The 11,730-nt window shown below is 37.6% G+C and overlaps 1 protein-coding gene across 1 annotated transcript; it reads left to right on the top strand.

Annotated features, from left to right (window-relative positions):
- The first annotated feature begins 357 nt into the window (after positions 1-357).
- LOC127523714 (chymotrypsin-like protease CTRL-1) lies at positions 358-11,283 on the top strand. The gene is made up of 6 exons (XM_051914757.1): positions 358-421; positions 5,631-5,802; positions 5,911-6,185; positions 7,070-7,221; positions 7,510-7,744; positions 10,994-11,283. Exons 1-6 carry the CDS (start codon positions 382-384, stop codon positions 11,128-11,130), a joined length of 1,011 nt encoding a protein of 336 aa, XP_051770717.1. The 5' UTR covers positions 358-381; the 3' UTR covers positions 11,131-11,283.
- Positions 11,284-11,730: the final 447 nt, after the last annotated feature.

Below are 11,730 nucleotides of genomic sequence, written 5' to 3'. Positions count from 1 at the left end.
TATAGCAAAAGTTTTGCATGCTAATATGTATATTCATATAATGCCATGGAACAGTGTATAAGTTGTACAGTGTATATTCAAATTCTTGTATCAGTGATGTACATGATGTAATTCTACATAGTAGATTTGTTTAGATGTCATTAGCGGATAGAGGACAGAAGTGACAAAAACAGCTGTGTAAATACTGCAAGGTATGTAAGGGATTTTCAGAGATTATTTGACTTCATTCAGTACATATGATTTATCAGTGTTCATAACTTTTTCATAATTTTTTTGCTGTGCATTTTATATAATAATTAATGTTTGTATATTTCTATATTTATTTCCTCCTCTGCTCCTCTCCAGTTTTAGACCAAACCAACTGAATCTGCTTTCATTACAATGGAGTATCTGAAGTATCTGACGCTGATATTTCTCATCAGTAAGTGTTTCTCAGTTTTTGTCAGTATTTAAAACAAGTCTGTTTTAAATAAGTTTGTCAATTTCATGGCATTTTTACAGTAGAAATGAATGCAAATAATTCAGTTCAATGACAATACAACAGGTGTTTAAAAAAAGAATTAGGTGGCAAAAATGTGTTACCGTTTTTAAATTGCTTTGGTGCAATTTTCACAAGCAAGCAATTTTCAAAACTCTTAGTACTAATATCACAACAGATCATCAACAGTGCACTTTTTTCAAACGTTTCAGCATATTTTCAATTGTGTTAGTACAATACACAAAATCACAAAGTTTCCTTTTCACAACACAAAATAAGTGATTCACCTATATAAATATTTCATTCACAGTAACTGCCTTTCATAATGCTATTACTATCAAACTTTTGATTTGCATCTCTTCTCGTTCAGTTTAATACATTTGTCTATTATTTAATCCAACTGAACTTAATGGTTAATCAATGGATCATTTGGTACACCTATAGATTTCTATAGATATTGATTCTTTAGGCATAGTTTCTATAGAACTTGTTTGCATTTTCCGAAATGGATAACCAAATGTAATGAATTCTTTTTATATTATAAGCAATTTATCTTAGATGATTACCACAATTGTCAAAGTGAGTGTGTGGGGTCATGGTAAACCCTGCGTTGTGAACCAAATGTCCCCACTAGGTCTAAAATTACTGGTATTACCATCCTTTTGGTTTGGACATTTGGTTCACAACGCAGGGTTTTTTTTTTTTTTTTTTTTTGGTCCCCATGAGGGACAGCTTATAAATCATACGAAATTATATTTTTATAAAATGTAAAAATGCAGAAAGTTTTCTGTGATGGGTAGGTTTAGAGTTAGGGGATGTAATATATAGTTTATACATTATAAAAATCATTATGTGGAAACCCAACGTGTGTGTGTGAGAATGAGAGAGGGGGGTGGGGGTGTTGAAATTTGTGAACACAGAGCAGGATAGAGTGACTGTATAACTGACTGTAAGGACTGATTGTATAACATCAGACTGATTAGAGGCATTACCATGGTATAGAGAGACTGCCACAATATTGTAACTCACCCTTCATCTGTAAAGATCAACTACAGTATATATTCAGTCATATGGTACAGTGAGAACATTTACTGTATTGGCAGCACTCTCTATTCTACACAAAACCTCACGACTGTCATACTTCACACCTTTTGATAACACACTGAATAGATATTGTTACAAACATTATGGATTTTATGTCAATTATGTAATTTAGGTAATGTAAGTGCATTTTCTAATGTGGCATCTGTAGCCTGTGTAACTGTAATTATTTCAGCATCAAGGGTGATTTGAAACATGTATCTTGCATTGTTTGCTATTGAATTAACTGAATGTTAAAAGTACTAAACTGAAAGAAGATCATACTGTTGTGTTTCTGTGATTAAACCAAGTGTTCTCATTACATATCACAATGATCTTGTGTTTTGAAACAATGATTATGTAGAATGAAAATATGTACAACTAGAATGAAAGCTTGAGATGAGGTTTTGAAAGAATGACTAGCTGTGTTAGAAGTGTGATCAGTTTGGAGTTTTGTACTAAGAGTTTTGAAAATGTACACCTTACTTGTGAAAATAGTACCAAAGCAAATAAAAAAACTGTAATTCAAGTTCAAAATGAGTTCAAAGGGCAACTAACTAAGCACAAAGAAAAAAAAAAACAATTTCAGGTATTATTAAAAAATCAAATGATCTCAGATTATTTATTCATTCATACACATGACTTTTAAACATACTTTCAAACAGGTAGCCTATAATCATCTGGTTGTAGAGTTCATCAGTTGTCTTCATAGCATTATTGGTGTTTTATTGGTGTGTTATAGGTGTGAATTTTTGGAACAAAACACTAGGAATGGCCAATCAGGATTTTTACAGCCAACACTGATCACAGATTTCTTGTCATCTTGATTGGCCAACATTATCAATTTATAAAGTTTTATGCAAGTTTTCTGCTAGTTCCTTGAATATTTGCACCCCCTGTTGCTACATATTGCATAAAACTGGGATGGTTTTAGAGCAGGTGTTTTGTTTGCAGTGATGTTTGGCAACACTGCTCTGGAACCTTGATTAGGTTGCACTGCATTTCCATTTTTCACCACAGGTATACATTGGAAAAATGTGGGGCACAATTGAGCTCATAGTAAGATCGTTACATACATAGCCCATGTGTTTTCAATCTTTTTTTTTTTGATGAACTTTTTATTAATTTTCAAATTTTATCACATTCAAAACCATAAACATATAACATAGACACAACAAGAAACTTCCCCACTCGCACTTAAAATCCTAAAATAACATACAACATAAGCAGATAAGTACTCATAGAAGTGTAGGCAAAAGGTACCCAGATGACCTACTTCTTCCTACAACAACGGACGCTTTACTATGAGGCCACGGTTAAGTTAAGGTAAATTTGCAACTTTGGATGGAAACATAGCTAGCGGTAATTCCATAAACGCAGTGTCCAAGAACACCCTCACAAGACCATGCCATACGTAAAAATGTGCCAATTGACTATTGAGAACATTGACAGTTTTTGGTGAAGAGGATCTTTTCATTTGAAAAAGTTTCAGTGGGGTACAATGTAATCGATGAACAAAACTAAAATGAATAATTTGATTCCTATAAGCTAACATTGGGTTATGACAAACAGTATCCCAGTCAATATGTGTGTAATCTTAAGAACATTACTCCACATGCATCTGATTAAAATGGGTTTATTAGATCCTTTCAATATCTTTTTACATAATTTAGAGACCACAGAGTTGTAGTCAAGACCACCTAAACCGAGACCAAGTCAAGACGAAAACCATGTTTGTTGAGACCAAAACAAGACCCAGACCAAGGCAGGGCCAGGGTGAGACCGAGTCAAGAACAAGACCAGACCACAGCACTCCTTAAATTCATTGTAAAGATCCACATGTACTGCCTGAGAAATGTCTTATATTTAATCAATAAATACTATTAGGCAAGTTTATTTATATAGCACACTTCATACACAGTGGTAATTCAAAAAATTGCATAAAAGTACGGAGCCCCGGACATGACATGCAGGAAAAAAATAGTTGGCCAAATCATGCGCACGATTTATTAATTAGTTTCCCTCGATTTGCTAAAACGTGCGCACGCTTTACTATTTCGTTCCCTCGATTTATAAATCATGCGCATGATTTATACATCGAGGGAAAGAAATAGTAAATCTGGAACATGATTTGTTCCAGTTTATTTTGTAACCAGAGATCTTACCAAAATTGTTAAAATTGATAAAGTCCCTGGCAAACCAACACTCACATTACCCAAATACAACATCAGAAAGTCCCCCTGTACTCAATAATTTTATCCCTTAAAACTCATCTTTGATCACCAAACTTTCTGTGAAAAAAATTTCTTCATGCCTTAAAGGCACAATATGTAAGATTTTTATATTTCCGCTTGTACTGCCATAGTAACCATGGCAACAGACGTAGATAACTGCGTAATGTCTAGCTGCACGCTGTTGTTGTTTCGTTCAAACATTACATGGCAAGCAAACTTTGGGGCAAAAGGAGAAATAAAATGAGGATCAATATCAGCGTGGCATTTTCGAGATGGCGAGAGCTTTGCGACACTTCGACTTGACAGAGACGCCACTCTTTCACGTTATTAGACAAGTGAGCAAATGTAAGTTACATAAGATGAATCAATGTTATATAGCTCAACACGATTAAATGTTCGAATATCATCAGTATGACATTCTAATGTTGATCTAGCTTGCTGTTAGTCTCATACAGTCAACAAACTAATACATAGAATAACATTACAACTTTCAACACACTCAAATGCAGTTTAGTATGATAGTGTACTGTAGACCAAGTCAAACAGCGCTGCGTTACCTCACAATTTCAAATAAACTGAACTGTATGACTAGTATTTCAGCACTTCCAAATAGTTCGGTAGAACGAAATGTCCTCATTCTTTTATATCCCCCGGGACTCGTGTGTGGCACTGATATCTGTCTCTCTTCAGCAATCGCGCCCGATTCTCGGCCACGCCCTTATGTCTTCATAAAGGACATGCATTCACTCATCCATAAACATTATTTCCCCATAAACATTATTAGATCCATCGGCATGACGACAAGTTCTATGATTCCACGCTCATTCACTGCGTCATCAATCTACGCCTTTGTTATGGTTTTAAAGAGAGGTTAGCGACCCCTAGAAAACACAGATTGTGCCTGTAAAATAGCGTAACTCTACACCAGGGATTCCCAAAGTGTGGTACGCGCACCCCCAGGGGTACGCGAGCTGCCACCAGGGGGTGCGCGAGAGGAAAAATGTAATGGCGGTCTGTTTTTTTTTAAGTGGGATTTTTCCATAGAATAAAAAAAACATGAACAGTAAACATTTCCTTTGTAATCGCTTTTATTTTAAATAAAAAACTATAATTTATGTGCGCAGGAAAAAAAGTACCGCTGCTCTACACCCTTGCTTCATATAGTAGGCTATACGCGGATCCATCAATATGCAAATTAGCCCCGTCTCCACTCACACCAGCACCAGCTTGCACAGGTTAATTGTTCACCACAAGACTAGTAATGTGCACTATCAAAGTAAATAGTGTCAGTTTTGTAGACTTTAAAGGGATAGTTCACCTAAAAAAGAAGATATTTTGACGAATCTCTGTAACCAAACTTCACTGACTTCCATAGTATTTTTTTTCCCATACTATGGAAGTCAGTGGCACCCATCAACTGTTTGGTTACCCATATTCTTCAAAATATCTTCTTTTGTGTTCAGCAGAAGAAAGAAATTCATACAGGTTTGGAACAACTTGAGAGTGAGTAAATGATGACAGAATTTTTGGGTGAACTATCCCTTTAATTTGAGCTGTGTTTATGATCTTTATGATATTGTGGTTTTCAGTTTGCATAACGACGACTGTAAAATATGTATTTTTATTTTAGGTATCGTAGTGGCATTTTGAGTTTTGATATCTGGAATATGGCTACTTTTGGGCTATTTTTGATTGGCCATTGCATGGGCTAGTTTTGTTACACAGATGGCAACCCTAAAATATACACCAGTATCTAAAATACTGAAATGAGCAAAGATTCTGTAACAGCTAGATCTCAAATTTGGAGAATTATTTACAGTTTTTACTATTCTCTTCAGCACAGCGCTGTGGGGTTTCCTCACTGAGCACTGGTATTGTGGGAGGTGAGGATGCACCTGCAGGGAACTGGCCTTGGCATGTCAGTCTACACTTTTTTGACTATCACATCTGTGGAGGATCCCTCATCAGCCATGAATGGGTGCTCACTGCAGCTCACTGTGTTTCCTTCTCGTAAGAACACAAAATAGATGTATAAAGCAAATAATCTGTGATTTAATGTGAATGTGCAATTGTTAATCTCAGAGCAAACCAACTGAGAGTCTTTGCTTCCACATTCAGACCCCCAGACAGTTACTGGACTGTTTATCTGGGCAGACAGAGCCAAAACATTTCAGTCTCTAACCCAAACGAGGTCAGTCGAGGAGTCCAATCCATCATTAAACATCCAGACTACGACCCGTATCAGTTCACCAATGACATCGCCTTGCTGAGATTGAGTGAGCCAGTGAACTTTACCAGCTACATCAGCCCAATCCGCCTGGCTGCTAATGACAGTGTCTTTCACAACGGCACCACCTGCTGGTCCACTGGTTGGGAAGAAACTGGCTTTGTAGGTAAGGATAATCAATTTGATGCATTGGACTACATGTAATCTGGATTATGTAACCAGATGGGAAAAAAATAAAGAAGGACTTCTTATTGTACAACATTATATTTTAAACCTTAGTTATTATTGGTAAAGTGACACTTTTGCCGATTTATTTTCCTTATACTTTTAATTAATACACATAATAAAAAATTAGGTAACACTTTATTTGACAGTGTCCTTGTTCCATATGTTAGTTACTATAGTAATAACTACTATGACGCATAACTACCAGACCTAATCCTGAACCTAACCCTATAGTAAGCACTTGTAATTAATTTATATTTCTCAGTACTTAAATGTATAATTACACTGTAACACGTACACCTTCAAATAAAGTGTAACCAAAAATTGTACGTAACATTTACAAATATTAAGGAGACTTTTATTTTTTCTTTTAACTAATTTAATTATTTAATTTATTCATAATTTTCCTTAACATTGCTTTTCCCACCGTGGTTGTTAATTGAGCTCTGCCACATCCCTCGATCTGACTTCATCAGCTTAAAAACACAAAAGCTCTGAATTTTCGCATGAATCTTATTGATCTTGACTAATTTCATAGAATGTAATTGGTATTGACAGTCAAATATTTCACGCTTTTCATAAGACAAAAGTCGTATTTTGTTAACAGATATATAAAGTCAGCACTTCATGAATGACATTTGTGACATTTTGAGATTATTGTTCATGGAAGCTGTTTTCTATTATCCTTGAAATAAAAAAAGTTCTTAATGGCAAGAGAATAAAAAGAACATTTATTAATATTATTATTATTTAATCTGTATCATACATCGATCCATATTTTCATTAGAATGTCTCAAAAGCCTGTTTTCTTGATTTGACAATTAGGCACTCAGTCTGGAACTCTGCAGGAAGTGCAGGTAAATGTGGTGGGGAATAAGGAGTGTGACTGCAGGTTTCAAGACATCCAATTTTGGGACATACCAATCACTCCGACAATGATCTGTGCTAGAGGAGAGATGGGCAAAGGAACATGTTTTGTAAGTTACAACAGGTTATGCCACAACATTATTGAATTCTTGACTGTGATTGAGTGACATATGTTCCAAGGAGTTTTCTTTAACATGCACGGCTATGAAGCAGTTCCAGCATGACCATATTGTACCTTAATATCACTTAATATTGCAACTTAAATAACACTTGTACATGTATTATCATCATATAAGTTAAAGCTTTCTTCAACAACATCTATTCCATATTGCTCATGTAGTATCTTTTTAGATTAATATTTTATATGAATTCAGGTTCCTCTCTTTCATTATTTTTAGAGAGATTCTGGTGGTCCATTACAGTGTGAGCAGGATTCTGTATGGATCTTAGCCGGTGTCACTAATTTTGGGATTTCTTGCTACAATAATATTACACCTGACAGTTATGCCAGAGTATCCGAATTCCAAAACTGGATCTTGAAAAATGTTAATGGATCAGACATTGGATTTGTGACGTTTAAATCTGATGGGGAAGATAAGGACAGCAGCTTCCTGTGCAATGGAGAAGAGACAGGTAAGAGTGAAAACTGGGAACAATTAGGCCTAATAGTAACCAGGGCTGGATTTCCCGATAACGGTGTCTCTTAGCGCGCTACAAAGACTCTAAAGGTAGGCTATACCTTAACTAAAGTTATACCTTTTCTAGGCGTGTTCCCCAAACTGTACCTTTGGAGGTTGCTTCACATATACCTTCTTAAGTGCAGCATTACCAGGTGCTGTCTATGGCGGTGGTGCTGAATTGGTTGATATTGATGGCTTGAGAATCAATAATTCACTCTATGCAGGGGCTGCTTCACCGCATTATGTAAGAAAGCGGTGTTCTTTATAAAAGAAGCACTTCAGAAGTAGAAATTGCATTTATCAGGACTCATGGGATCTTATAAAAATCATCCAAATTGCAAACTAAATCTATATTCTAATTTATCTATATTCTGGGGGCCCCTCGAGCCCCTAGTCTCGCGTAGCCAGACCTTCAGACTGACGGCAGAAGGTCTGGACTCTGGCCCTGTCCCAAATGGCACACTTCTATGCACTTTCGGTCTTGTGGACTTACAGTGGCTGCCGCGTGCGTGTGTCCGTTAAGTCCATGAGACCGTAGTGTGTCCCATTTGTCAATTTTAGGCTTCAGAAGGGTGCTTGCGAGCGCCCCCTTTGCGGCCAATATGCGCCCTCGATGCGCACTTTTGCTGAACCCGCACTGGTGCGAGCTCTGCGGCAGACTTCTTCCCGACAGTCAAAGCGAAGTTACATCATGAAAGTGCGGGCTCGTAGGAAGGCTGTGAGTGTTTAGGGTGCCATTTGGGACAGGGCCTCTATCGCAGCTTCATTGGCCAAGGACCACCCAAGAGGACGTTTGATTGACATGTAATGCAACCAATCACAGTTTGTTTTGTTCCGCGTCATGTTTAGGGGTGTGAAAGGTAAAAGACTGACGTGCATTTAATAAATTATTCATTTAAGAACGTTGTGCAAGTTTACTGCAACAATGGAGAATGTCACATAAACTCCAGCGTTTAGTTGATCCTGGTAAGTGCTCATAGTCACAGTTGTAAACATGACGGCGTTCTTCTTTCATGAGGGGGTTTGGCGTCACGGCATTTGTTTCCAGGCGGACCATTAAAGAACACGACACACACGTCTCCCGGAAATCCTGTACAATTTAACCAACCAGATGACGACTTCGAAACTCCTGAAGTGTTTCTTTGGGTGCTTCTCAATATCCCTCCTCGTTTCGCTCCTCCGTCCTCCGTCCTCCATCCTATGACCCGGAAACCGATCGAACTCAGCCATCTTGAAGGACATCCCTCGAGCACGCTGATTCATTTTTTTTTTTGGTTTTCACGCTGATTCATTACGCTTCGAATCTTCCTGAACGGATTTAAACAAAAATATCTTAATTTGTGTTCCGAAGATCAACGAAGGTCTTACGGGTGTAAAATGGCACAAGGGTGAGTAATTAATGACAGAATTTTTTTGGGTGAACTAACCCTTTAACTAAGAACGTTTCTGGAAAAACGTATTGATGTTAAGGTACAGCTTAAGGTATAATTTAAGAATGACATAGAGTTAAGAATGTTTTGGGAAATCCAGCCCTGGTTGTATATGTATAAGTGAATGTAATCACTAGCATGAAATAAAAAAAAAAATACTTCCACAACATTTATTTAACTCTATTTATATCCTTGGTTACTGATTATGTTACGCACCTGTTTCAGTTTCTGTTGATTATCCTCCCTTGTGTATTTAAGACTTCAGATCTCACAGTTATTTGTTTGGTATTGCATACGTCTTTGTTTTATGTGGTTGTGGATTATTATTACTCCTGAGATTTCCTACAGGTTCCTGTTGGATTTATTTATTAAAGACATTGTGTTGTGTGATTATTGAACATGACAGAGCACTGAACTAAAACAAAGTAAAATGGACTATGTCTGCCTATTGTAATGTCTATTATACACCGATGAGCCATTACATTATGACCACCTATCTAATAACACGTAAGACCTCCTTTAGCCTGCAAAACAGTGGCCACATGGCAAGGCATTGATTCGACAAGGTGGTGATGGGTCTCCTGGGGTGTCTGGTACCATAATGTCAACAGCATGTCCTCCATTTCCCATACATGGGGATGATGTAGCGCGAACCCACTTTTCCAAGTCGAACCACAGATGTTCGATTGGGTTCATGTCAGGCCAAGGCATTAACAGAAATACACCATCATGTTCCTTGAACCACTCCTTGATGATTCTGGCAGTGAGGCATTGCACATTATCCTGTTGGTAATGGCCATCGCCGGCAGGGAACGTAGTTGCCATGAATGGGTGCACTTGGTCCGTAACAATGTTCAGATACCTGACAGCTGTCAGGGATTGTGCTATTGGGATAATGGGGCCTAAAGTGTTCCGAGAAAACCGCTGCCAACCTGTGTCCACCCAACAGTGCATCCAGGTGCCATGGCCTCTGTTGGTAATTGGTGTATCCATGCTTGGCCTTCGATGTGATGCACCAGGAATCTTGATTCTTCAGACCAGGCCACTTTCTTCCAATTATCCATGGTCCAATCTTGGTGATCTTGTGCCCATTTCATGCGTTGTTGGCGATGGCGTGTGGTTAGCATGGGGACCCGGCTGGGTCATCGGCTACGCAGGCCCATACGCAGAAGGCTGCGATGAACTGTGTGCTGTCACACATTTCCCTGGTCACCACTGTGGTTGCTGCTGGTGATTTGTCGCACTGTGGCCCTACAGTTGCTGTGAACAATGCACGACAGTCTCCGCTCCCCTCTGGCATCAGTGAGCTGCGGACGACACACGGCGGGATGACAGTTCGTCTTTTGGCCATCCGTGCACCACTTTTGATACGTACTCACTACAGCAGCACGTGAACAACCTACAAGGCGCACCGTTTCTGAGATCGAAGTTCTGGAGCACCGTGCCATCACAATTTGTCCTTTATCAAACTCTGATAACTCGGCAGCTTTTCCCATTCTGATAACGAACACTCAACTGATCGAAAGCCGGTCCTTGGGTGGTAAATATACTGCTCTATGAACTGCACCTGTGACAACGTTCGGTTGCCAGGCTTGCTCAATGCTCTAGGCTGGGGGTGGTCATAATGTAATGGCTCATCGGTGTATAGTATATACTGTAGCATCAGGTCCATGGGAATGCTGTAAGAGGCTGAGACCAAGTGACACATATCAATACGGGAACATTACATTTGCTACATAAACACTGATTTATGTTTTTTTTTTTTTTAATAGTTTCAAGCCTTTTCTACCCATTTGGAAATGGAGACCTGGAGAATCCCTCTCAAGATGGAGTAGTATTCTTGGAAAAGCCCTTTGTATATTTTGGACATGTTTATCAACACATTTATGTAAGCACATTGTTTTCATAAATTCTGTGTATGCATGTGTGTATGTATAGAGCATTCAGAAGGTATTCAGAATACCCCAAACCCCACAAAGACAAAGCAAAAATCAGATTTGTGATTTATTTAAAAGAAAACACTGAAATATTACACTGACATAAGTATTGTACCTTAACTCAGTTGAAGCACACCTGACAGTGGTTACAGACTTTTTGGGTGTGACACCTGGATTTGTGTGCAAAGCTTGTATAATAATAATAATAATAATAATAATAATAAAATATTTTTATTGTAAAAAAAAAAAAAATGCTGTAACCACTGTCAGAGGTGCTTCAACTGAGTTAAGGCTCTGAATACTTATAAATATATGCATTATGTGTATATATGTATTATAATATATATGATAAATCTTATATATATATTTTTTTCAATGATTCTTATTTTAAAAAAAAGTTTTAAACTACATTGAATTCTTGTCCCACAGTTGTAAAATTTCAAACCTCATATAAAATGAATGTGAAATGAAACAGATCATACACTATCCATTTGTTGAAAGAAAATGACCTTGGCTTTTTAAGAGTTTCAGTCCCTGTTTTATACTGCCAAATCTCTTTATAATGTTGTTTA

Source organism: Ctenopharyngodon idella, chromosome 12 (assembly GCF_019924925.1).
Source record: "Ctenopharyngodon idella isolate HZGC_01 chromosome 12, HZGC01, whole genome shotgun sequence".
NCBI lineage: Eukaryota > Metazoa > Chordata > Actinopteri > Cypriniformes > Xenocyprididae > Ctenopharyngodon > Ctenopharyngodon idella.
The sequence above is the reverse complement of the archived record's forward strand: the minus strand, read 5'-3'. Positions and strand labels throughout refer to the sequence as shown.

What these genes read in the sequence shown, in the direction of transcription:
- LOC127523714 (XM_051914757.1), top strand. Translation starts at nt 382, where the DNA reads ATGGAGTATCTGAAGTATCTGACGCTGATATTTCTCATCA. An exon ending in TGGGCAAAGGAACATGTTTT is followed by an intron (nt 7,222 to 7,509) that starts GTAAGTTACAAC and finishes CATTATTTTTAG; the next exon opens with AGAGATTCTGGTGGTCCATT. An exon ending in GTGCAATGGAGAAGAGACAG is followed by an intron (nt 7,745 to 10,993) that starts GTAAGAGTGAAA and finishes TTTTTTTAATAG; the next exon opens with TTTCAAGCCTTTTCTACCCA.